Here is a 23715-nt window from a genome sequence, read left to right on the forward strand (position 1 = left end):
ACTCATTGCAGGATTACTTCTTAGTTACTATGGGACCGGCTATTGCACTGTCACAGGGATCCATAAAACCTCTAAACACTGACTTTAAATTACTTTTCTGTATCCTTCCTCTCCTCCCCAAAACATCACATATCAGTACCTACTAGGATTAATTAGACCTGAGTGCTGGATTTTCTTAGAATGCTAGAAATCTCACATCTCTGCAACATAGCTCCGTTTCCTAATCCTACAGGACTGCAAGCTTATACTCTGAAACAGTGGCATGTTTACATTTAAAAAGCCAGTCACTGGGCATGTCTACACAAGATGCTAAAAGCACAGTAAACTAATTCTCCTGCAGTTTAGTGTATCATGGCAAAAGCCATGCTAATGTGCAGTAGAATTTGTCTACTGCACATTAGGGTCACTTAAAGTCATGCGTCAACTCTACTTCACAGTAGGACTGATTACTGCGCATTAAGTTAGTACCTGTTGTTAAATTTATGCACATGTAGACATGGGCACTGATACAGAACTGAGCTCACTTATCCTCTCTCAGATTCAGGTAGTCTGCATCTTTACCTTGCCTTCTGCCTTACTTACCCATATAGGGAAAAGTAACTTTCCTTTTAGTGCAAATGAGATTTGTGAAGAAAATATTTGTATGGCAGGTTGATGTAAAAAAGAATCAGTTCTTGGAAGCTGCTCAGGAGGTTTGGAATATTAGAGCACGCCCAGGTGAAATGCTTAGTGGGCAGAGAGCAGTGGAGCCAGTCAGAGATGTATGCTGTGTTAGCTTACCACTTGGTTCTGCAATTTAGCACTCAACAAAGATGCTGTATGCCTTTAAACAAAAGGGAGACAGATATTGTATAATATTTTCCAGTAGAGAAACCACTCAGGGCAATAAACAGTCACTGTGACACTAATCTTCCTTGCTGATTTAACTAGAAAAAATCTGAGGTCTCCTGCCTTTGAATAAATCTGGAAAAGTTCACACATTTGTTGAAACAGATTTGATAGATGAAGAAAGTGCTCAGACTGAATTCCCCTTCCTTATTTAGAAGTTTCTAATGATCAGCCTCACACTGCCACTGATAACGTATTGGAGAAACAGAAAGAGGACTTGGGACTGTAGTGAGTTTTTGACCTGTGCTTACCTGTCCCAGGAGGCAGGGTGTCTGATCTTTATACCTAGCACAGGTGAGGGATTTGCAGGGAAAGCAAGCTCCATCCCTTAGTACATCATGTAGAAGGGTGTCCTCTGCACACAGGTGGGCAACATCTCTTACCTTTGCAGCTTGGTTACCTCAGGAACTGCAGCATAGGGATGGTCCAGTGGTTGGGATACTGGCCTGGTGCTTGGGAAACTTGGGGTCAGCCCTGGCTTCATCTGAGACTTCCTTTCTATGACCCAGTTCCTCATCTATAGAATGAAAATAAGAGCATGACCACCAATCACAGGGGAAATGCATTGAAAGTTTATGCGGTGCTTATACAGACGATAGTGACAGAATGATTTCGGACAGTGGTATTCATCCTCTTTTACAAGCAGGCTAAACCTTTCAATCAGAAATGGGCCAAAAGCTGCATAGAAAAGCATTGCCAGAGCTGTGCATGCACGGTGAACTCAGCTCACCAGTTGTCATCACAGGCTCTGGCTGAAGCTGCCAATTCTGCATGGCCCTGGAGCCCAGGAGGGAAACACCTTTTGTCCCCTGTTGTTCCCTGCTGCTGAATTTCTGCCAGTGTGTTGGTAGTTGGTGGGTCTTCGTGATCTCTACTGAACTATCAAACTGCTGCTTTTAGAATTTCAGCCCCATGCAGAACTTTCTCATGTCTGCTCCATGCACTTGGGCATAAGTGAATCATTTAATGACCAGGATTGTTAAATCGTCCTTAAACTCTAAGCATGTGTCTATGGTGCCCCATGCTTTGCAGCATTGAGATACCTGACCTGGCTCTAAGCAGGCTGGCTCAGGTCCTGGAAGTGGCATAGCTGAGGTACCCAGAGAAACGGGATAATAAGACTACGTGGAAAACTGCAGTAGTTTGGGTAGATTTCCAGTGTCAGAGCCAACTCTGGCATCTCTATGGTGCACTGTACTGGGTAGTACAGAGACATGCCTTTTAGGGTTTATGAAAGGAGGAGATAATTTAAACAGGAAAATGCTGCAAGAGAAACCCAAGGATGTTTTCCAGAAGAACAACTGTTACCGATATCAGTGTTGCTTTTTGCACAGAGAATGAGGAAACACTGTCTAGTTCAGGGGTATCAGATTCACCCTCTTCCCCAGCCCGATCTAGACCATGGAGCTCCTCACAGGCCGGAGCCAGACAGACGGTAGTAAGGCAAGTGGCAGTGTTAATGGTAAGGGCAGTGGGGAAGTAGTGCCAGTGGGCAAGCAGTACTGTGTTGGCACAGCTGTTACTCGCCTTCCTGCCAGCCTAAACATAGCTTCCAATTCTGCGGCAGGCCCCGCCCCCCACTCACCCTTCCCTAAATTTGTGAGCCCACCAGGAGCCCCATGGGAAATTACTTTGCAGGCCAGATCCAGGTAGTGGGCTGTATGTTGATACCCCTGGTCTCGTTCAACACCTATTGGTCTGTGTTTTTCTCTTCCTTTTGTAAACAGTGATGAAGCAGGTTGTTAAAGGTGAAAAGGCATGTCCTTTACTTCATGACTCTGCCAAAATATATAGTCACCTGGCTCATTCTTGTATTCTCCCTTGCCATCATTTTGCCCTCCTGCAGAAGCAGCACGGAGGAGTATAGCCAGGAATACATACGCTTTGGCTGTACCTTACCTTTTAAAAACAATTATAATTGCAAACAATAGCAAACAGAAGCAATTATAAAGTGCTATAATTATTCTGACTAAATAATTCTGTTCTTATGATGATAGCTTTTAGATTCCTTTCAATCTTGAATCAGAAGCAGGAGAAACTCTCAGGGTACTGTACTCAAGTTGGCACACTGTACAGAACCATACTGAAATCACTGTGCTGTGTCCCAGTAGAAGAACTATGGGTGGGTGAGCAGGGCACCAGCCCCTGGCATCAATCTGAGATGGAGCATACTCTGCAGGGGCTGTTGCAGCCTGTGTAGGGGTAGCCCATCCTCCAGTAACAGCAGCCCGAAATGTTGCTGCTGCTGCTGCAGCAGCAACCAGAGTGTGGTGATTTTGTGTTGTGGAAGTTAAGACCCTGTTCTCCCTGCCCACCGTCCCAGTCAGTCAGCACAATATTCCTCCTCCTTCCTCTCCAGCCTCTGCTGCTCCTGCTCTGTCTGAGGTATCAAAATAATTGCAGGGTTTTTTGTTAATGTTTGAGTGATCATGGATAGGCTCTTTGCTCTTCAGATTCCCATTTTACAGATAGGATTAATGGTACTTGGAGCACTGGATACTTTATTTTGAAAACTACTACGTACATTTTTATTGCTGCCAAATAAGGGGCTGGCAGACATCACTGAATTTGTCATCTATTGCCTAAATAGCAGATTTATTTCTAATATTTATTCCCCCTTATTAAACTCCAAAAACAAAGGCTTCAATAACTGAAGTGATTAGTGAAATGTGTCTACCTGCAGTGATACAAGATCGGATTTCTTATAGAACCTGTCCTGTTATCACTCAAGAATCTTACACTAGAGACCTTATCCAAAGGTTGGCATATTGAAGACAGTGCTGTTTTTGGACAGTCTTCTGTTGTGCAGACAATCTCTTTTATATATTAGCTTACTCCCTTGAGAGCCTTGTGCTGAGTAAGAGCTTTCTATTGTAATCCTAATCAGATCAATGAGTGTCATCTGTCCGAGAGAACTGAACTGCTCTTTTAGTCGAGAAACATTCTCAATGATGTACAGTATTAATAACTCAAAGAGAAAGAGACTGCTATTCAGTTTATGTAAATTAAAGGGCCCCACCAGCACTTTTCATTGCATCTAGGCCACTTTTATCACTTCCATTACAGTTGAGAATACATAGATACATTTAATACAAACAGTTGAGAAAGTGAGACTGTTTACAATTGGAATAGAAATGTTTCCCTTTTAAGTGCTCTTTCCTAGTTATGTGTGTGTTCTTTTTAAAAAGATCCTCTCTGTACTACAAGAATGTGGAGAAGGCTAAATATTTAAAAACATTACCTCTTGGTATTTTATTTAAAAGTTACTGAAAATTGATGCAGATTTCACATGCTCATCATATGCTGATGAAACTTCTTTTTTTACTATGAATTTAAAAACGCAGAAAAAATCATTTTGTTACAAAGAAGCGTATTGGAGAAGCTATTTATAAGTACAGCCTGTAAGGCCGCATCCAGACGAGTGTGGACCTTTGTTTCCCTGGGGAGAACAATCAGTGGGACACCTTGTGCTGCTGCTAGTTGTCCCTGGGAAATGCCTGTGTCCCTAGGGAATGCTGGCACTGGGCTGGCCCCAGTAGCCTTACCTGGGGGGTTCCTGGGGCTGCAGCAGCAGCGATCTTGCCACTTGGAGCCTGGCTGGTAGCCAGAGCATGGCTCTGGCTGGCCAGGCTCAGGTTTTGAGCGGCACATGCTGTCCCCACATGCGCTGCTCCGCTTTATTTTTGCACATGTTTTTTTGACCCTTGGATATTTTACAATGGCAGCACCAGAGCAACACTACCAATGGAATTTTAAGGGAAAAGATGATGAAATGTAATAGAGAGGAGTGAAATTTGGTAGGCTAGGACAATGCTATTGCAAGAGACCAGTGGCTTGGCCATGGCTCTTTGGGTATGTCTGTCAAAGGGGTGGTCAAAATAAGGCCTGTGGGCCATATCCAGCCTGCCAGGCCATCCTATCCAGCCCGCGGGACCCCTAAACATTTAGAAAATATTTATCTGCTTGTGGCTGCCTATCAAAGAGGACAGGAGCCAGGGGCACTAGGACCCAAGGGGAGCCAGCAGCAGGAGACAGGAGCCCAGCCCTGACCACCCCCAGCCATTTCCCTGCTTCCTGTATCTGCCTTGCTTCAGCACCAGGTGGCTCCCAGCTTCTTCTGCAGGGAACATGGGGCTGTGCTGGTACGGGGGTGTGTGCATGTGCATGGGCAGGAGCAGAATGTGCATGTGCGGGCAGAGGCAGAGTGTGTGTGTATTTCCGGGCAGGGGCAGTGTGTGTGTGTGTGTGTGTGTATTCATAGGGTGAGTCCAACATGCACACGCCACCATACACATGCACCTACACACCCCCTTTCATCCCACACCCCAGCCACCCTCCCCTCATACACACCCCCCACAAACCCTATACCCACCCACACCCCACATATCCACACCCACCCACATGCTCCCTCACCCCACATACCCACACACCCACAACCCCCCACAAGCCTGTACCCCCCCAATATACAAGCATAAGACTTCATTTTAAGCTATTGTGCAATAACCTTTACACAAATGTGTAAACCAAGGCAAAAATATTTTTTGAAATCAAATTAATGAATGTTTTAGATCGGGGGTCAGCAACCCCTGGCATGCAAGGCCATTTTGCTCGGCATGCCACGGCCAGCCACAGCTCTGGGTAGCTGCTGCCAGCGATGGAGCCAGGGCTACACCCAGCAGGGCTTGCAGCATCCCAGCTGCTTGCTGGAAGCAGCCCGGGCTCCTGGCTGGCAGCAGCTACCCAGAGCCAGGGCTGGCGGCAGCTGGGAGGCTGCAAACAGCTGCGCTGGCAGTGACTGCATGCGCATGAACAAACCTGCTGCTAATCTTTGTCCCTTTTTAAATTAAAGAGGTATAGAGCAAATGCATAACACCTATTGGTTTAAGGGTTCAGAACTCTGGGACTGTTAATAGATATGTTTCAGTTTTTACCATGACAAATAAATTGACTGTAGACAGTTGATACAGCTTATTACTCACCCTCTCACCTTATACCACAGCAAAAACCACAGACAGCCCGTGGAGGGATATCTGGAAAGGCTCTGCCAATGACTGATCTCCTTTAGACGGCCTCTTCATCAGGCTTAGCTTCTCTCCACAGGAACAGAGGGGATGCAAACGTGGTTTTTTGCCATCTCCAGTTTTCTGTTCTGTGGACAGCCTAGGGATTCATTTGGTCACCAGTGCAGACTACTACAGCTTGATAGCTTTTGGCTTTTTTAACATGTGAAGGGAGACTGTTTTATGTCATCTAGTTCATTAACCAGGACTGTTTAGAACATTCTCTAGGTTTAAATGGTTGAATGCTGCATCCTCTATTAATTTAAGATCCTATTGACTTCAATGGTGAAAAATAAGCCTAAAGCAGGTAGACTGTTGAAGTGTTTCTATTACTGAACTTGTTTTTTCCTTATATCACAGTTCTCTAACCTCTAAAGCCTTAAATCTAACCATAAGGCATCTGGAAGTTAGCATTTGGAAGAGAAAGAAAAATATATTTAAGGGGATGCTATCAAGGCCTTTGTACATACAGTGCATAGAATGTGGTCCAACTTGTGATAACCTTTGTCTACATAACTTTTCTCTGAGCTATCTGTTGATATTTTTATGCAGCCCAGACATGCATTGGCCTGTACCCTCATTATGGTAGAGTCACTATTATACTGTATTTATTTATTTATAATATATCTTGCATTATTCTGCAATAATGCATAAAAGTTCAGGTAGCCAAATGATGTCTGCTCTTTAAATGTGTTTGCAATCATCATGGGTTTAGAAAATTACTAGTTTTGTACTGTTAATTAGAACTAGTCAAAATGCAATACTTCCATTCCATGGAAGTATTGCATTTTGTCCAGTCCTAAGTCAAAGCACAAATTTCCTTACATTTAAAAAAAAAATCTGATTAGAAAATACTGAAATAATCTAAAAGTGTTTGTTTCAACTTTTATGACTATTATAAATTAATATACAAGCTGAAATGAAGCCCTTTGATCATTTTAACTGAAAGTTGATCAAATCGAGATGTTCCCCTAAAACATTTTGACCTAGTGAAATAAGCATTTTTCCAACCGTAACAACTATTCTGTTAAAATGTTTTTCACCATCTTTATTATTAAACAGTGATGCTTCACTCGCTGTTGTGAAAAAGCATCCTAACATCTTAATATGCTTCAGAAACTTAGCTATACAAAACCAATGAGAAATATATCTCTTGCTGATTTTTCCCTTGGGGGTTAGATGTGCTTTACTCCCTGTATGCTAAAAGCTAGTTACTGGTTTTATCTTTTTCAGGTGTCTGTCTAATTTGGTTTTGCTTATTCTTGAACCAAGAGCATATAGTTCAGAACCAAGATGAGCAAGTCCAAATTCAGTTGCAGAGAAAGTGGTAGAAACTTATTAAATCAAGTCTGGATTTTTATTTTTAAGTAATATTAATTAGCACTTATAACATGCTTTTGATTCATAGGTTTAGAAGTACTTTACAATGGTGAGGTAAAACAAAGGTGCAAACACTAAATTTCTCAAGGTTGCAAAATAGATTTCATAGACATCAGGGCTGGAAGGGACCTCGAGAGATCATCGAGTCCAGCCCCCCGCCCAAAGGGCAGGAAGTCAGCTGGGGTCATAGGATCCCAGCAAGATAAGCGTCCAATTTACTCTTGAAGGTGTTCAGTGTAGGTGCTTGAACCACCTCCACTGGCAGACTGTTCCAGACCTTGGGGGCTCAGACAGTAAAGAAATTCTTCCTTATATCCAGCCTGAAGCGGTCTTGCAGGAGTTTGTGACCATTCGACCTAGTCATCCCTTGGGGTGCTCTGGTGAACAAACGTTCCCCCAGATCCTGGTGGTCACCCCTGATAAACTTACAGGTGGCCATCAGATCACCCCTGAGCCTGCGCTTTTCCAGGCTAAAGAGTCCCATGTCTCTCAGCCTATCATCGTAAGATCTGTTTTCCTGACCTCTGATCATGCGCGTGGCTCTCCTCTGGACTCTCTCAAGCTTCTCCACATCTTTTTTGAATTGTGGAGCCCAAAACTGGATGCAATACTCCAGCTGCGGCCTCACCAAGGCCGAGTACAAGGGAAGAATGACGTCCCGGGATTTGCTCGAGAAGCATCTATGGATGCAAGCCAGCGTTTTAGTTGCTTTATTAGCCGCAGCATCGCATTGCAGGCTCACGTTCATCTTGTGGTCAAAGATGACCCCCAAGTCTCTTTCTTCTGTAGTGCTATCCAACGTAGCACTGCCGAGCCTATAAGGAAGCTGCAGGTTTTTCCTCCCAAGGTGGAGAACCTTGCATTTTTTGGTGTTAAACACCATCAGGTTCTCGTCTGCCCATTTGCTGAGCTTGTGTTGGAATTGGGGTTAGAGGCATGTTTCTGTGAATCTGGACACACTGTATTTTCCCCCAGAAGCATAAGCACAGTCACAATAACATAACATTAAAGGTGGCCTCATAGCTGGAGTTGGCAATCTTTTGCTTAAGTAACAAGGATGGTGAGTATTGTAAATAAACTGCCCTCTCCAAAGCCAGGCAAGGGAGGTAATGACCGACTTCATTAGGAGTTTTCTGCCTGAACCAGAAAAAATGCCCTGGACAAACTAGAACTTCTTGAAAGCTTAATTATAGTTTGAGTCAAATTATTCACTGGTACAGGCTGCAGTGGAAGCTGTTTGTGCATTCCAGAAGGGCACTGTACATCCATTACGGTTTGAACTCATTGTCTTACTTCACTCCATTGCAGCAGAAAGGTTCTTAAAATGTCTGGCTCGGTTCCCTCTTGCTGATGAATTAAAATTTGCAGGAGTGTGTTAGTCAGGTGTCAGGGGAAGCTCACCTCTTATCTTTGTAATGACCTCTCCCACCATCATGGGGCAGTAGTTGGTTGTGGCTTATTATTGTTAATTTGTTTTAATACTGCCAAGCCAATTCTGATGCAGACTTGATGGTGTTTGGGTGCATCTACATGTGCTATTAATGTGCCTGAATACATTCTGGTGCAGTTTGCACCAGAGTCATCTGCTTCCTGTGTGCAGTCTTCATGCAGCAATTGGAGCTGTGGTGAAGTAGCTTTGGGCTGGTAATAGGTCTGGGGGACTCAGCTCCAGGCTCTGGGTGGTGGCGTTGGGTGGCAGAGAGGCTGGCTGGGGCAGATGGGCTAGGTGGCGGGTAGCCCCCTCACTGCAGCACCCTTGTGCCCCAGCCCGCCCCTGTCACAGTCTACATGTGTGTTTGAATGCACATAATTATTCAGCTCTAAGATGGTACTGATCAGGAGAAGTACTATCTTACAGTGGAATTAACTGATTTACTGCACTCTCATATGGTTGCATGTGTAGATGGTGATGCTTTACTGTGGAGCTAATTAGTCAACTCTGCAGTAAAGCACATGTATAGATGCACCCTTTGTGTAGATTCTCCAGTCTAGCTCTCAGAACTCAATGATTTCCTTCAATATCCTTTGTGAAGCTGCTATTCAACCTGTTTCTTCTAGATGTTTAAAATAACTCTTAAAACATCCTCCAATGGGGCAACAACATGACTGCCATAACTGCACTATCAGCTTATGTGGCATTCTGGTGTGTCAGAAGCATCTGCTTTCTTTGGATGTATCTGTTTGGCTGCTCAGTTTGAATTTGTGTTGACCTAGGACCAGTTCCTGGTGTCAAAGTGGTTTGTTAAAAAAACCAGATGTAAATTGGTTAGGGTGAACTATCCATTCAGTTTTAATACATACATACTTTGAAAGCTAATTACAATTCACTGTACCCCTCACATTAAGAAAATTAAGAGGAACTGAAGACTTGCTATTTTTGACTTTGCTATTATTTTCAAATGGGATGGTTCCCAGTGCCTGAATAATAGTTAGTAGGCAGTCCCTGTGCTCAGGTGGCCCTTGCTAGTCCTCCTGTGGCACCATGTTTTGAGGGAGCCCACATCACCACTGTGACAGTAACTGTGGGGTCAGCTGCTTGACTACACTATTTTTCCATCTGTCTTGAATACTGAATCCCCCCTGAGGGTAAAAGCAAGCAGCTGTCCTAGATAACATACATAGTGAAACAGTATGGGTAAATGAAGGAGAAACCCCCCCTTGAAGATCACAAATGGAGAAAAGCATGGCATTGAGAGATGACTAGAAATATAGGAACATAAATACATGATTATTGAGTAAATGGAAAGTGTTGCTGGAATAGTTGCATCCTAAGCCAGCAGAAAGCAAATGTTTACAATGGCGTAAAGCTTTTTTATTTTTCCTGTAGCTGCTAAATGTGTTTTTATTAAAGGCCAAACCAAACTTTCAGCCTTTTGTCAGCATCATTATGTCTTCTGGGGTGTGGAGAGGTATGATCCCTGACCAATACAGTAGGCAATCAGAAGGCTCGCCCATAGATGCAGTTATACTAGCAAAATTGTACTATCCCCAAGTGCACCTTGTTTTGGGGGATTTTATTATTCAATTTGTACAAAACATAGGGGATAGACCACTACCATTACACAACCTAGTGTAAAGCTAACTGCTCCACCTTGCAGTCACTGCTGTGACTACAGTGTATATAGACTCTTAATCTAATGCTCCACTGAATATCTTGGTGACATTCTGTAGCTGGACATCCTACAGTGACCACAGATTTCAGAGGAGCTACATTTTCCATACAGATAGTGTATGCAGTAATAGTGATAGAAATTATAATTTAGACATGCTCCCTAATAGGAGACTGAGGGAGTTGTGAATTGGGAGATGGTCCCTCAGCTAAGGAGCAGCTAGCTAGTTAGTTAGCTAGAGACAAAGGGTCTTCAGTGGTTGGCTTCTGCTCCACAGTTAAAATTTGTTATTTTTATTCCAGAAAAAACAAATAAAAGATGGAAAAGGGTTCCATGAGACAGCACAGTGTATGTCTTTTCCCAGAGGGAGCCAGCATTTTATTTTGGATAAGTTTTTTTATTTTGTTTTGTTTTTGTTTTGTTTTTTCAGGGAGCCTGTGTTTTGGATCCTGCCCAAAATCATGGTTTCTGGGAAAATCGCAAAAATCGCAATTTCAGTGGGTCCCTTGTTGCAGAGCTCTCAGGTGCCCTGCGACTGAGAGCAGAAATGGCTTGGGAGAGACCCCTAGTGGCAGGAAGGGGGAAGCTCAGCTGCCAGTCACCAGGACTGCACAGGTGCTGGTTGCTAGGGCAACCAGGGAAACTTAGAGACAGGAAGGGGCGGAGCTTAGCCCTTCTTAAGCCCAGGCAGGAGGCCAGTTTCCCTCCGGCAGCTGAGGGAGGAGGAACTCGGCCAGCACAAAGGGAGAACTCTGATGGTGGGAACATTCCCTGATTCTGACTGGGGTTTTGGTGCGCTCGCTGTCTGTTAGGGATGGATTCTTGGATTTTTGGCCAGAAGGTCTAGCTTTTTATGTTATAGCCCAGGGGCTTTGTGTTTTTTTTGTTTACTGTTTCACTGGAGGACCAGATGAGGCTATTAGAGGTTGGAGGATGCCTCATAGGGACTCCGCAGTAGTGTGGGGGGTCTCTGGCGCTGGAGAAGGTGCAGCATTGTTTGGGGTACGTTGGCCCCAGCCCCGGAGTTAGGGGGCAGTGCGAAGCCCCGGAGTTAGGGGGCAGCGAGGAGCCCCGGAGCTGACGCTGTCAAGAAGCCCCAGGATGGGCAGTGTGAGATGAGCTAGAGGGCGCCGGCGAGGGCGCAGGCTGAGGGACAAGCCCAGGAGCATCTGCACAGCACAGAGAGTAGGACAGACCTGAACAACACCAGATATATCTGCGAGGCTTGGGCTGTGGTGTAAAGGGAGGAAAGGAGCCACAGATAGTGCCTCAGGCACCAAGACAGAGAATAGGCAGCCTCCCATTTGATTAAGATCTTCCAATCAAACAAAGGACAACAAGGCGCGGCAGGAGAGAAGTTGGGCGGTTGGTTGATCGGTGTTGCGGGACCACTAATAGACAGCCCCGAAGAGGCACAACTGTCACATCCCCACATATTGATGTAGTAGAAAAGCAAACATAAGCAGGTCATGCAGACGGAATCTAGTTTTGTTAGGTATATAGCTTAACATCCCTATGCTCTTTCAAAAGAACCAGATCTTATATTTTGCATGCAGCAATAGTGCCTCCAGGAATTTTTGCTTCAGAGACTGAGTTTGAAAGAAGCATCATTTGGAAAATTGACATTAAGTTCACTTTTGAAGATATGTCAAACGTGCTTCTGGGCATGATGGCTGCAGTCGAGCCAAGTTCTCAATAATATGCTTATCTCTAGACATCTGTTTTGTCTGCTTGCTTCCCCAGTGCTTAGAGACAAGTATATGATTAAATGCCTTGTTGGATCAGGGTGAACATCTCCTAGATGTCCAAATTTATTTTCTGGGCCTTTCTAGAACTATTCTGTTTTTGTTTTCTTTGGGAGAAGGGAGAGATGGGAAAATTCACAAATAATATTCTTCTATCTAAATGATGGAAGACACTAATATTGTTAAAGATGTAACTAGTAGGTTTAAAGAGTTAGATACCTCACAGATTGAATAGGATCTAGACTTTAGTGTAATCCTACTCCATCCTATTTGATTCCCTGAAAAAAGCATTGATATGTCCACACATCATCTGAATCTTAAGAAAAAACAGTAAAGAGGGTGACCCACCCACCTTTTGTATTATTGCTTAAGTACCAGTTTGGGTATCTAATAGCTGGGTATCTTACCCCTGGTCAGTCAAAACCTTGTATATTGACTTCTCATATCCGTGACTTGATTTTCATTAATCTGTATTTGCATCATCATTTTTCAGGCTCCTTTAAGTCCAGTGACTCCTTATGTACTTTTCAAATTTCTCTTCCTTTTTTGGATCTTTAAAAGTTTAACCTAAAAACCTTTTGAATGGCTTTCCTTTTAATATAAAACTTGTACATACTTAACAAACTCCATTAAAACTAAGCTTCAGAACCTGATCCTGAGCAGTACTAAAACATGGTATTCTGTTTTATAATAGAAACTTGTTTGTTGGCAATGTGTAAAATCATGTAATCTATTTATTTATTTTTAAATATACAGCTACAAAACTGGCTGGTTCCTGCTTGGTGATTTGACAGGGTACACTTTTAATGAGACTGCTGATCTTTAACAAAAAGATTATTGAAAGACTTCAGCTGATAAACTGGAGAAGCAGAAAGGGCCAGACGGCCAACTCCCTCAGCCTCCTATTAGGGATCATGTCTAAATAATAACTTCTATCACTATACTTTCTGTATGGAAAATGTAGCTCCTTTGGCATCTGTGGTCATTGTAGGATGTGGAACTACAGACTGTCAACAAGATATTCCATGGGGCATTAGATAAAGGGTCAGTCTAAACTGTAGTCACAGCAGTGATTGCAGAGTAGTGCAGGTACTTTTAAACACACTAGCTTGTGTAAAGGTAGTAGTTAGTTGTTTGAAGATGCAAATTTTAAAGGTATGCAGGCACCTAGCAGGATTTTCAATTTGACTCGAAGAACACTTTATGTAATTTTTTTCTATGCAAATAAATCATTTTTTTTAAAAGAATAAGTTCAGCCACTGAACGTTTTTACTTAATCACTGAAGAAAATGGAGAACAGAGAACTCTCATTATATTTAGAATTGTTGGGTTTTTTAGAGAAGAGCACAAGTACTCTTTCCCTGATGGAACTGCATATCAACTAGACCTGTACTAGTTTCAGATATTAAAATACTGAGCTGAAAAACAGCATTACAAATGTTGATTGATATTTTTTTTTCTTTCCAGGATTATGATGGGTTTTTTGAATCGAAGGAAAGCAACACTGTCTTCTCATTTCTTGGGCTGAAACCTAGCACAGCATCAAAGGTGACCATTAAATTACAGACCTTTATGAAATTCCTCTTGCGATACTTAGCTTTGAGAAAAGTAGTAATTTCAGCACACTCATGCTGACCTTTTATTTTTGTACCTTTTCTTGTCAACCTGGCATTAACAAGTTAATCAAAACTGGAGCAATCAGAACAGAAAAGCTTTTTAGATCATACTTAATGTATTATTACCTGCAAATTATTTTCTGACTTCTGTTAGAATCTATAATTATTTATCCTCTTTTAAAATTAAAAATTGGGGAACAAATTGTGTTCTCAGTTACAGCCATATAAATTCAAAGCAAGTGACATCACAGGAGTTATTTATGCAGTTACACTGGTAACCATGAGCAGAATTTGGTCTTTATCCTTGGAGTATGTAAAGCTGATGATACAGAAATCATTCTCTTCCTCTGGAAATTACAGTGGCCTGGGAAAACAGCCAAACATCAGTCAATTTTTGGTCAGCAGGCATTTAAAAAAACAATCACTTTAGGATGCTGGTGAAACCACTTGATTGTAGCAATTCCTTCTGGGGCAGTTAAAACTTGAAGGATGTATATAGTATGCAAGAGACAGGCTAGATGCAGTTAGCTTCGGGGTAGTAAAGACAATATATATTCTGACATGTTAGTTCCTGATGGAACCCTGTCAGAATCCTTTTTCTCTGCATCAAATTTATCTGTGCAATGGCTCAAATAGCTGGGGGAGTGTTTTTTTTTCCTCAGTGCCTCTTAATTTAGCTGCCCTCTTGCTGTATCAGAGCTGCATCCTGGATATATTTGCATAAATAAGGATTCCCCCTTTAAAGGAACTTACTTGTTGCTTCTGAGGTCTGTGCAGAGGGTTGAGAATTGCAGAAAAAATGTCTTCTGGCAACCAGCTCTTGAATACTCCTTGCTTCAAGCAAGAGTCTGAGGAAAAAGAGAAATCTGCTTGGCCCCAGAGTCAGAAACAGCAGGTGCTTTGCTGTTGTATTGCTACAAAATAACCTGTAGCTGGCTTGGAGAGGAGTGTGCTCCATAAGAGCAGCAAGTAAGAGTCTTAAGGAATGCTACTGATCACCAGCAACACATTGGGTGCATCTACACGTGCGTTAATGTGTCTTTGCTACTACACATTAAGTTTAGTACCACATAAATGCACAGTAGCTGGTGCTAATGCGCAGTACCAAAGGCATATGTGCACAGTCTTTTTGTGACGCTTAATGAGTAGACTAATTCTACTGCATGTTAGTGCATTAGCACAGTTTTTGCCATGATATACTAATGTGCAGTAGAATTAGTCTACTGCACATTAAGCATCTTGTGTAGATGTGCCCATTGAGACTTATTCAGGGTAATGTACCTCTCAGCACTGACTAGAAATACTGTGGTGGTGGTATTACCATCTTGCAGTGAGAGAACACCGCAATTTTCTCTTACTCCCTAATGTGCAGTTTATACTGTGATCTCAGGTGTTACTTGGAAAATAGGTAACAACATTAGGAGCTAAGACAGAAATGAGATCTTCCACTGATAGTAGTACTTAGCTACTTTGGGAATTTAGAGATACCATCCTCACTGCATCATGTGCATTTGTTTTTTCATTTGCAACAATCTCTAAACCTACATTTGGAAGGCATAATATTTGTTCATGCCAGTTAATTGTGTGAGCAAATACATGCTTAAGTCCAGTACCTAACGAATAATAAGGTGCATCTAAACAGAATGAATAATCAACATTTTTTTCTCCTATACAGAAGTCAGAACCCTAGAACAATCTTTTGGAAGCTTCAAGACACACGTGTCCTGCATGAATAACCTTGTTGTTCAGCACATGACTGCTTCCCTAATGGATCACTGTGATAAAAGCCAATGCGCATCATCACTATTTTGCTTGCCATTGAGGAAATGCTTTCCAAGGAAGTGGAGTTAATGAGGAGTGTATACAAAATGGGATAAAGGGCAGGATATTCTTCCTCCTTTTTGGAAATACCTACTGTTTTTGCTCTTGTTTCCAGATTGCATTCTAACTGGCACTGGTATTCTAGTTAATGCTGAAGATATAGGTGGGTAATGAGGAATGGAAATATGACATCTGTATTGTCATGGATTCACACATTTGCCATATCTCCTTCCTATAGCTTGAAATTAGTCATGACATAAATTTGTTGCAGCAGTTACAGCTTTGATAGTTATTTGGAAGCATTGCTAGTCTTGATATAGCAGGTGAAAATAGACTGAAATCTTCAGACATGTAAAACCAAGATTGCACTATTTCTGCCCTCAGTGTATTCGGTGCTGTTTATGCTAGAACACATTTATTGTAACAGACATGAAATACTAGCTTCTTTCATGAAAACAAACACCCTACATGTCTCATACGATGATTTGCATTGCAAATGGGGGCTTAAAATCAATTAGTAATGGAGAGAAGCTAAACTGACAGTGTTTTGACATCATATTTCTTTTTTCCCAAATGCAAGTAAGTTGTTCTAGTGATATGCCTGAAAACAACTGGTTTGTTGGCAAGTGCACGTTAAAATGTGAGGTTGTCAAAAATGTGTGTGCGTAAGTTGACAAGGCATTATCCCAGACAATCACATAATAGGATCTCTCATTTAGATCTGATTTCCCACCTCAGATTCTACAGCTCTTGATGGGGCCTTGAAATTAGCTTGCCAAAACTGGGACAGATTCTTCTTCCCATCATTGCTTTGAAAAGCGTTTTACTCCACAGTTAGCCCCATTTGACATTGGTGGTGGTACTGGTATTGGTAGGACTCAGTACTGTAGGGTGCTGAGCATACTGGCAGCCAAGCATGTAAGCAAGGATTTAGCTGACAGAGAGCAGAAGGCCTAATGACTTGGAGTGGGATCCCCAAAGGCACTGGGATTACTCACATGTTAATGTTAAGCCTCTGCTGAAGTGCTTTGCTGGAATGGGCCGTGGTAGTCAGGATAAAAGATAAGGGTAAAGGGAGTAGATATTGGCCCTGTGGCTAAACAGTGACTATTCAAAACAAAACAAAAGAAAAACTGAAAGTAGACAGTTTAGCCAATGACTTGTCTATAATCAAGTCTAATTGTATTAGACATCTTGAATCTCTTCCATCCTGTAAAACAACAGCTATTGAACTTTGGTAAGTTCAATAGCTTCTGCTCAAGCATGGTAGCTTTATTTCACAGCTATCATGTAAGGATTTGACCCTGTTATTCCAATAAAGGACTAAATAGCACATGGCTGCTGAGGTGCAGTCACAGGACTATGCAGTTTATTGAAGGTCAGCACTCCTGTGAAATGCACATGTGCCAGAAGACCATCTTTCTTGTAAGCAAACAAGCAATCAGGAAGCAACCCACTCTAATGATTTCCATATGCTGCTATAACAAGTACAGTACCCTCTGATGCTAGAAGACAGGAGCACAAATGATTAACAAGGCATACTGATAATACTGCATGACTGACATCCACAGCTGCCAACTGTTGCTGCTTTGCAAAGAGTATGTTTTCCCTTCTTTTAACTGGCCTTGTCTCAACTTGTCCCCTGTCCAGTCACTGCTGTGCTGTGTTTCCCTTTACTCCATAAACAAAGGCCAAGAAAAACTAAAAGCTACAGAGAACAATTCCTCTCAAGCAGCTCCCGTTAAAATAAAGGAGCTACAGAGGAAGAACATGCAGAATTTGGTCCTGTGGTTATACCTATTTCTTACTGAAAACCTTGCCTTTGGCACCTCCAGAACAGGAATCCAGAGCAGGAGTTAACAGTTGTAAAATATAATGGCCTATCATAAAGACTGTGTCAACATGACAAAAGTCCCATGTTTTATTCAGTTTTAGCCTCCATGTAAAACACTGAAATTCAGCAAATTATGTGAGCATTGGTTGTTCCCTTTTGTTAAAGGGAACAGGCTCTGTATACCCCTTATGAATGCAAGAAAATTTACTCAAGTAAATATAATGTACATAATTACAGAAAAAATTACAGAGCAGCCATCCTGGATTTATCACATACTTGATATGTTGTACATCTAGAACTCCCAAAAGTCCAACTTCTGAAAACACTTACACATGAATAAGTATATGCATGAGTAGTCCTATTGGTGAGGTTCCAACTCTGTTAATGTTAATAGAAAAACTATTGATTTCTGTGGGACCAGAATGAGTTAACCAATTACTCATGCATTTAAATACTTACAACCTTGAGATCTAAATTCTAATTGAAATTCAGTTGCATTAACATTGTTACTCAAAAAAAGACTTCTTTTACCACTACATGTGCCTAGACACAACTTTTGCTGACCTCTGATCTAGAAGATAAGTTTAGCTGCAAAGCTGTTCTTCTCACTGGCATGGAGTAGCATTATAAATGCAATAAAAATCCTGTTTTTGAATATTAGCCTAGTTGACCTGATTAAACCATAACTTCTTGAATATGAGTTCTTTCTGTTACCGACTTATTTTTGTAATTACTAAAATAAGTAGCTTTCTGGTTCGTTACACAAAGGGCGCATCTACACAAGACACTTACTGCACAGTAGCTTAATAACATTGCACAGTAGTGTGCTGGTCAGAAACCATGCTAATACGCTCTGTGCAGTGTTATTAGGTTACTGTTCAGTATGCGTCACAAAAAAACCATGCATTGGTACTACTGCGCATTAGCTAGTTACTGTGCATTTAGTTAGTACTTCATTAAGCAAGTACTAAACTAAATGCACAGTAACTACCATGCATTAATGAATGTGTAGACGTGTCCAAAGTGACCTAGAGTTCCTTTTAACCAGTGTTATAATTATGAATCTCAACAAATTTAAAAGCCTCATTGAAGCTAGAGACAGTAGATGAAAGAAATGACAAGTATTACTGCTAAAAAAAATTAGCAGTACAAAAAATTACATCAAAAATGAAATGGTCCTGATTCTGAGCCTGTCCCAATAGTTGTCCCAGTTCAAATTGGCCGAAGATCAGTATCAGGCCTACTATGAATTAAACACCAGAAAATGGCAGAGTTAATGCCATTAAAGAAATGGGAATGTGGTTTGGTAAGGACTTGGAATCTGACTTAAAATCCTACATCTGTTTCTAAATGTGTGCTTACATTTCCTGCATGCTTCACTGAGACACCCTGTCGGTTCCCCAAGGCCAGAATTTGGTCCTTACACACAACCAGCAATGTTTCCTTTTTGCCTTGGTTACCTTGTAGGAAATCAGTGCCATCCACTTGTATTGGTTCACTGTCGCAGAATTGTCAGAGGAAGCATTTGACTTGAGGGGATGTGCTTGAACGTTCACTGTACCAGTGCATTTAGTAGGTATGTTTATTGTACTTTAATGAGTGAAATTGGTGCCACAAAATATTGGAGAGTGCCTTGCCTGAAGTAGGGCTGTTACTATAGGCGCATCTTATTTGCATTTAGGCTAAGAACTCAAGAACTTGTAAGTTTGTTGAAGTCAGTAAAAAAAATTAAAAAATGAGTGTGGGGCCTAAGAACAATAAGACACAAGTTGTAGGGCTGAAATGCTTTTTTGATATTTTTTTCTGAGTTTTGGAGGACCGTACCCCAAAACATGGCATAGCTGCCTACTGTGCAAGTGAGACAGCATTCTAATGCCTTGGGCCAGCACCTTAGATGCTTAAACTTCCATTGATTTCAGTATTTGTTTAAGCATCTAAGGTGCCTAAATTTGAATCTGGCCTCTTAGTCCAAGGGACCAGACCAACCTCTTCCCACTTCCTCTCCAGCTGTTTTAGCACCTGAGTCTATATCTCTGAACTTTATTTTTGCACCTGTGAACTTACCTGGGTGACAAAAATTCTGCTACAGAACTTGCCCCCATTTTGGTTGGCTTGGGCATATCAGCATCTGTCTCCAATGCCAGCCCATTGGGAGACACAAATGTGGTAGGTTTGGACCAAAGTCCCGTGAGGGGCCTGTTCAAATTGCATCTAATACATGGAGTTTGGTGCAAAGCAGAGGGGGTACAGCCAGTTTCTTTCAAAAACACAGCTGGAGGAGGAAGGGGTGGTTCTGGTCTCACGTACAGCTTAGAGTACATGCAGAGCATGTGTTCCTTCCTATTGCCCAAGACTCTGCATTTTTATTGCACTTTGGCACTGTTTGAAGTGGAGAGTTGTAGGATGCTCTTCACACCAACTTATCCTCTTGATTTGCTATTAGGGTACTCTCCTGGCAGACAGGAGATGCAAGTTTGAACCACCTCAGGCTGAGGCGGGCCTAGAACTCCATTTTCTGACTTTCTGGGCAGATGCTGTTATGCTTAGTTATTATGTACAAAATTGCTTCTACTCCTGGCATTATTTAAAAGAAAAGAGCAAGCCAATTGTCCATACCCAAATGGATGACTTGGGCCTCTCAGTCCAGGATCCAGTTTCAAGCTGCAAATCCTAGTCTCCCATAGGCACCTAACTCAGGGCTGCAGTCAGGTGCCAAAGTCCAAGAAAGAGGTGGGACTGCAGTTCCCTGCTCTGGATGGGGTCTCCATGCTCAGCGTTCCTGGCTGTGGTGAATCCTGTACTCACCCCGTTCATCATACAGGGACCATGCTTCCATTCCAGAAGCGGAGCACTTGATAGGTGTGGCAACACTGAGCATCACTGTGCCTAAGCCCCTTTGTGAATCTGGAATGTACACTTCATTTTTAATAAAAAAAAAAGAGAAATGTTTTAAAATAATCTTCTGGTTGATTCACATAAAAAATATAAAAATAGGAGCCTAAAGGTCCAACTGTTAGGCAGTGGTCCCAGGTCCACTGTTAGGCAACACTAACTGATCCAGTCACTGTATGCCCCCCCCCGGAGCTCCTGTTAAAAGGAGCTGCCAGACACTCAGTGGTTTTTAGACTCAGCTCACTTATTTAGGAATCTTAAGTCTTTGACAAGAGTTTTAAGGCAGTGGTGCCCAACCTTTTGGCTGGTGCCTGGTCTGTCCATGGGCTGGATCTTGCTAGTGGTTCTGATCTGGCACCTGCCCATCTGGCTGTGCAGGGAGGGTGGGGGGGCAGCTTGTCCCCAGAACAGCTGGGCTGGGGAAGGGGATTTGACCTGGCCCCAACACAGCCTGTGGTGGGGAGGGGGTGTGGCACACTCCAACTGCGGCACAGGATGTGGGCTGTGAGACTTTGGCAGTGGGGAAGGGCAGCTGTATTAATTCTCCTGCTTCCCTGCTGCCAAATTTCCTGACTGGTGAGGAGCTTAGAGGGCCAGATGGCATGGCTGTGTGGCCCACGTTTGCCCCGTGAGAAGGAGGTTGAGCATCCCTGGTTTAAAACGTTGCAATTGGCATCCAAACTGCTTCAATTTTTGTTTCCATTTGGCTGAGAGAAGTTTTGGCTTAAAAGAGTAAAGACGGGTTTTTGTAAGATGTTATATTTTTGGGGGTTTTGTTGTAAGTTTCTCCTCTTTTTCTCCAGGAAATGCTGAATCTTGTTAGTTTTAGGCCTTGGACACAACCTGTTTACACCAGTGTAAAGAAGTGGGGGGAACATTCAAAATAAAGCCCTGCATTAACATAACTCACTCAGAGCTGGCTTAGAATTGGTCCAGGAGAAAACCAGGAATAAAAATATACTGGTGTAAGTGCCACTAATGTTAGTGTTGTGTGTTTGCAGCTTATCCTGGGGTAAGCATTTGCTCAAGGCAAATAGGCTATTCCATACTGCCTGCCACTTAGTGGTGAGCCACTGTAATATCCATCCTGGAAACATTCTCTACCCTGTGACGACTGGTCATGTATCAGCGCACATGCCATGTGTCCAGGCCCATATTTGCTTGACTAGTCCCACTAATTTCATTAGAATTACCTGCCTGAGGAATGTAGGGAGGATATGGCACAGAGTATTCTCTTATGTAACGAATAAGAAATGCAGAAAGTAGAAAACAGATTAGCCTATTAGATGACAGGCACCATGTCCCCTGCCAATGGAAGACTGAGCTGTACTGTTTATTTTCTAATGCTTTGTCCTGTCTGACATGTAAAGCCTCTGGTTTGCACAGTTCCCATAATATTCCTGTGACATCATACATCCAGAACTGATGTTCTTTGTGACAGCATAAATGTTTTGTAATTGGTGGGTTGGGGAGGGCAGAGTAAAATGTGAGCACATTCTAGACAGTTTGTATAAAATCATGTGGAGTTTCAAATTATATGTTACAACTCTGTTTACCTAATAAATAATGTTTTAAATGAAAGAAGTCACTTGGACTCTGTAGTAATGTGTGCCAAAGAAAATAGAGAAATAATATTCTTAATCCTCATCCAGCCCAAAGTTCCCTTCAGCACAGTGATTCTCAACCAGGGTGTTGGGGCACCCCGGGGTTCTGTGAGATATTTTCAAGGGTGCTGTGAGTTACTGCACAATTAGGTGTGCAAACACCTACATATGACTCATAAGACAGAACGAGAGATTTCAGATAGGAATCTACAGCGTCCAGAACACAGACCTCTTGTGTCTGACTTCTTTGGAATAGAGCAATAGCTCTATTATTTTTTTGGAGTCAATGACTGAGTGAAAGTTCAGGACTGGCATTTTTTGATGGGTGTCTTGAACGCAATGGTGTCTTGAGTCCAGCAAAGTTGAGAACCACTGCTCTAGCAACAGTCTAGTTCAGTCAGCCCTGGATGAATGGGAGTGCCACAGTACTTCTATTACTACATCAGCCCTTAAGCAAAAAGTATGCATTCTCTTCTGCAAGGGACTGAGCATCCTTAGTTCCTCTTGGCTTAGAGGGAACTGTGATACCCTGCATGCCTTCACCAGCAGGCCTAAGTCCCAAAATTAAAAAAAAAAACACAGGAGCAACTCATTGGCTTACAGCATATGTTTTGATACTACATTCATTGGTATGAGCATCAAGGAAGCTAGGGGCAAACTCTTGGGTGGTAAATTGAAATCAGGGAACCTATGATATTTTGTACCAGCTGAAGAAAGGGACCCCCATAGTGGGGATTTTTATGTACTTAATTTATAAAGCTCAAGTTTATTGTGCTTATTTGGAATGAATATAATCAGGACCACTCCAGTCAGCACACTGGAATGAATATTTACTGGGGTACTTTGGAGTTCTGTATATTTGGTTAAATGAACTTAAATGGATGTAACTTGCACCTTCTTTCATCCCTTACAGTCAATATAAGTTACATCCATCAAGGGTGCCCTAGATCACTTTGTAACATAGAATTTACACCCCTTTATATTTGCCCACTGAAACTGGTCCGTTACTTCTGGCCTAAACATTGCTGCGATTCCCCTGTATTCTGGTTTGTCACCTGCTATGAGAAAATAAATACAAGAGGACATTAACACGCAGTGGGTAGTCAGGCTTACAAAGAAAGCTCGACCCATACAGAAAAGCAGGTCAGATCCTCAACTGATATAAATCAAAATAGTTCCTCTGAAGTAGGTGGAGCTGTCAGCTTATAGCAAGGTTTGGATTGGACCAAGTCTATTTAAAATAGAAAGACTGGAAGGAATTTGGAGATTCAGATTTACTATCTGTACCAATGAGCAGAAGCAGCCACAATTTTGCTGAAGAGATGGCAATTAATCTAAGCTTATACAAGTGAAAGAGTGACCAGATGTTCCTTATTTTCTGTGTATAGCCTCATTGCTTCCAAGTAAAACTAGTGGAATGCACGTTCATACCCATAATACTTTGCATGTAATTTCCATGGCATGTGCACAAAGGCACTATCTTCATGCTATACACCTTTAGAAAACTTTCTTTCATGGACAAGACTGGCTGTTTTGCTTCATGTTCTCCACACGGTGATACATTTGGTCTGTCGCACTATTCAAGGATCGGCCACATACAAAAGAAATTTCTATCCTAAGATGTAATATGGATTTGAAAATCTTCAAACAAGGCTTTTAAATAAAAGTGTCGGGCTCAGAGCTCTTTTGTAAGTGTGTATGCATTTTCACCAGCTTTCCCATCACTATGCAAAACTTTCTAAGTGATGAAGGTTTCTCTTGGACT

At 42.2% G+C, this 23715-nt stretch overlaps 1 protein-coding gene across 1 annotated transcript in view; it reads left to right on the top strand.

Annotated features, from left to right (window-relative positions):
- Positions 1-21931, top strand: part of SH3BGRL2 (SH3 domain binding glutamate rich protein like 2) — a 62566-nt gene extending 40635 nt beyond the window's left edge. Inside the window, exons 3-4 of the mRNA XM_090035341.1 lie at positions 13651-13731; positions 15475-21931. Coding sequence (XP_089891467.1) covers positions 13651-13731; positions 15475-15489 — 96 coding nt within the window. The 3' untranslated portion in view covers positions 15490-21931. The remainder of the gene's footprint in view (positions 1-13650; positions 13732-15474) is intronic.
- The last annotated feature ends 1784 nt before the right edge of the window (positions 21932-23715 follow it).

Source organism: Crocodylus siamensis, chromosome 1 (assembly GCF_052110815.1).
Source record: "Crocodylus siamensis isolate JL-2025a chromosome 1, ASM5211081v1, whole genome shotgun sequence".
NCBI lineage: Eukaryota > Metazoa > Chordata > Crocodylia > Crocodylidae > Crocodylus > Crocodylus siamensis.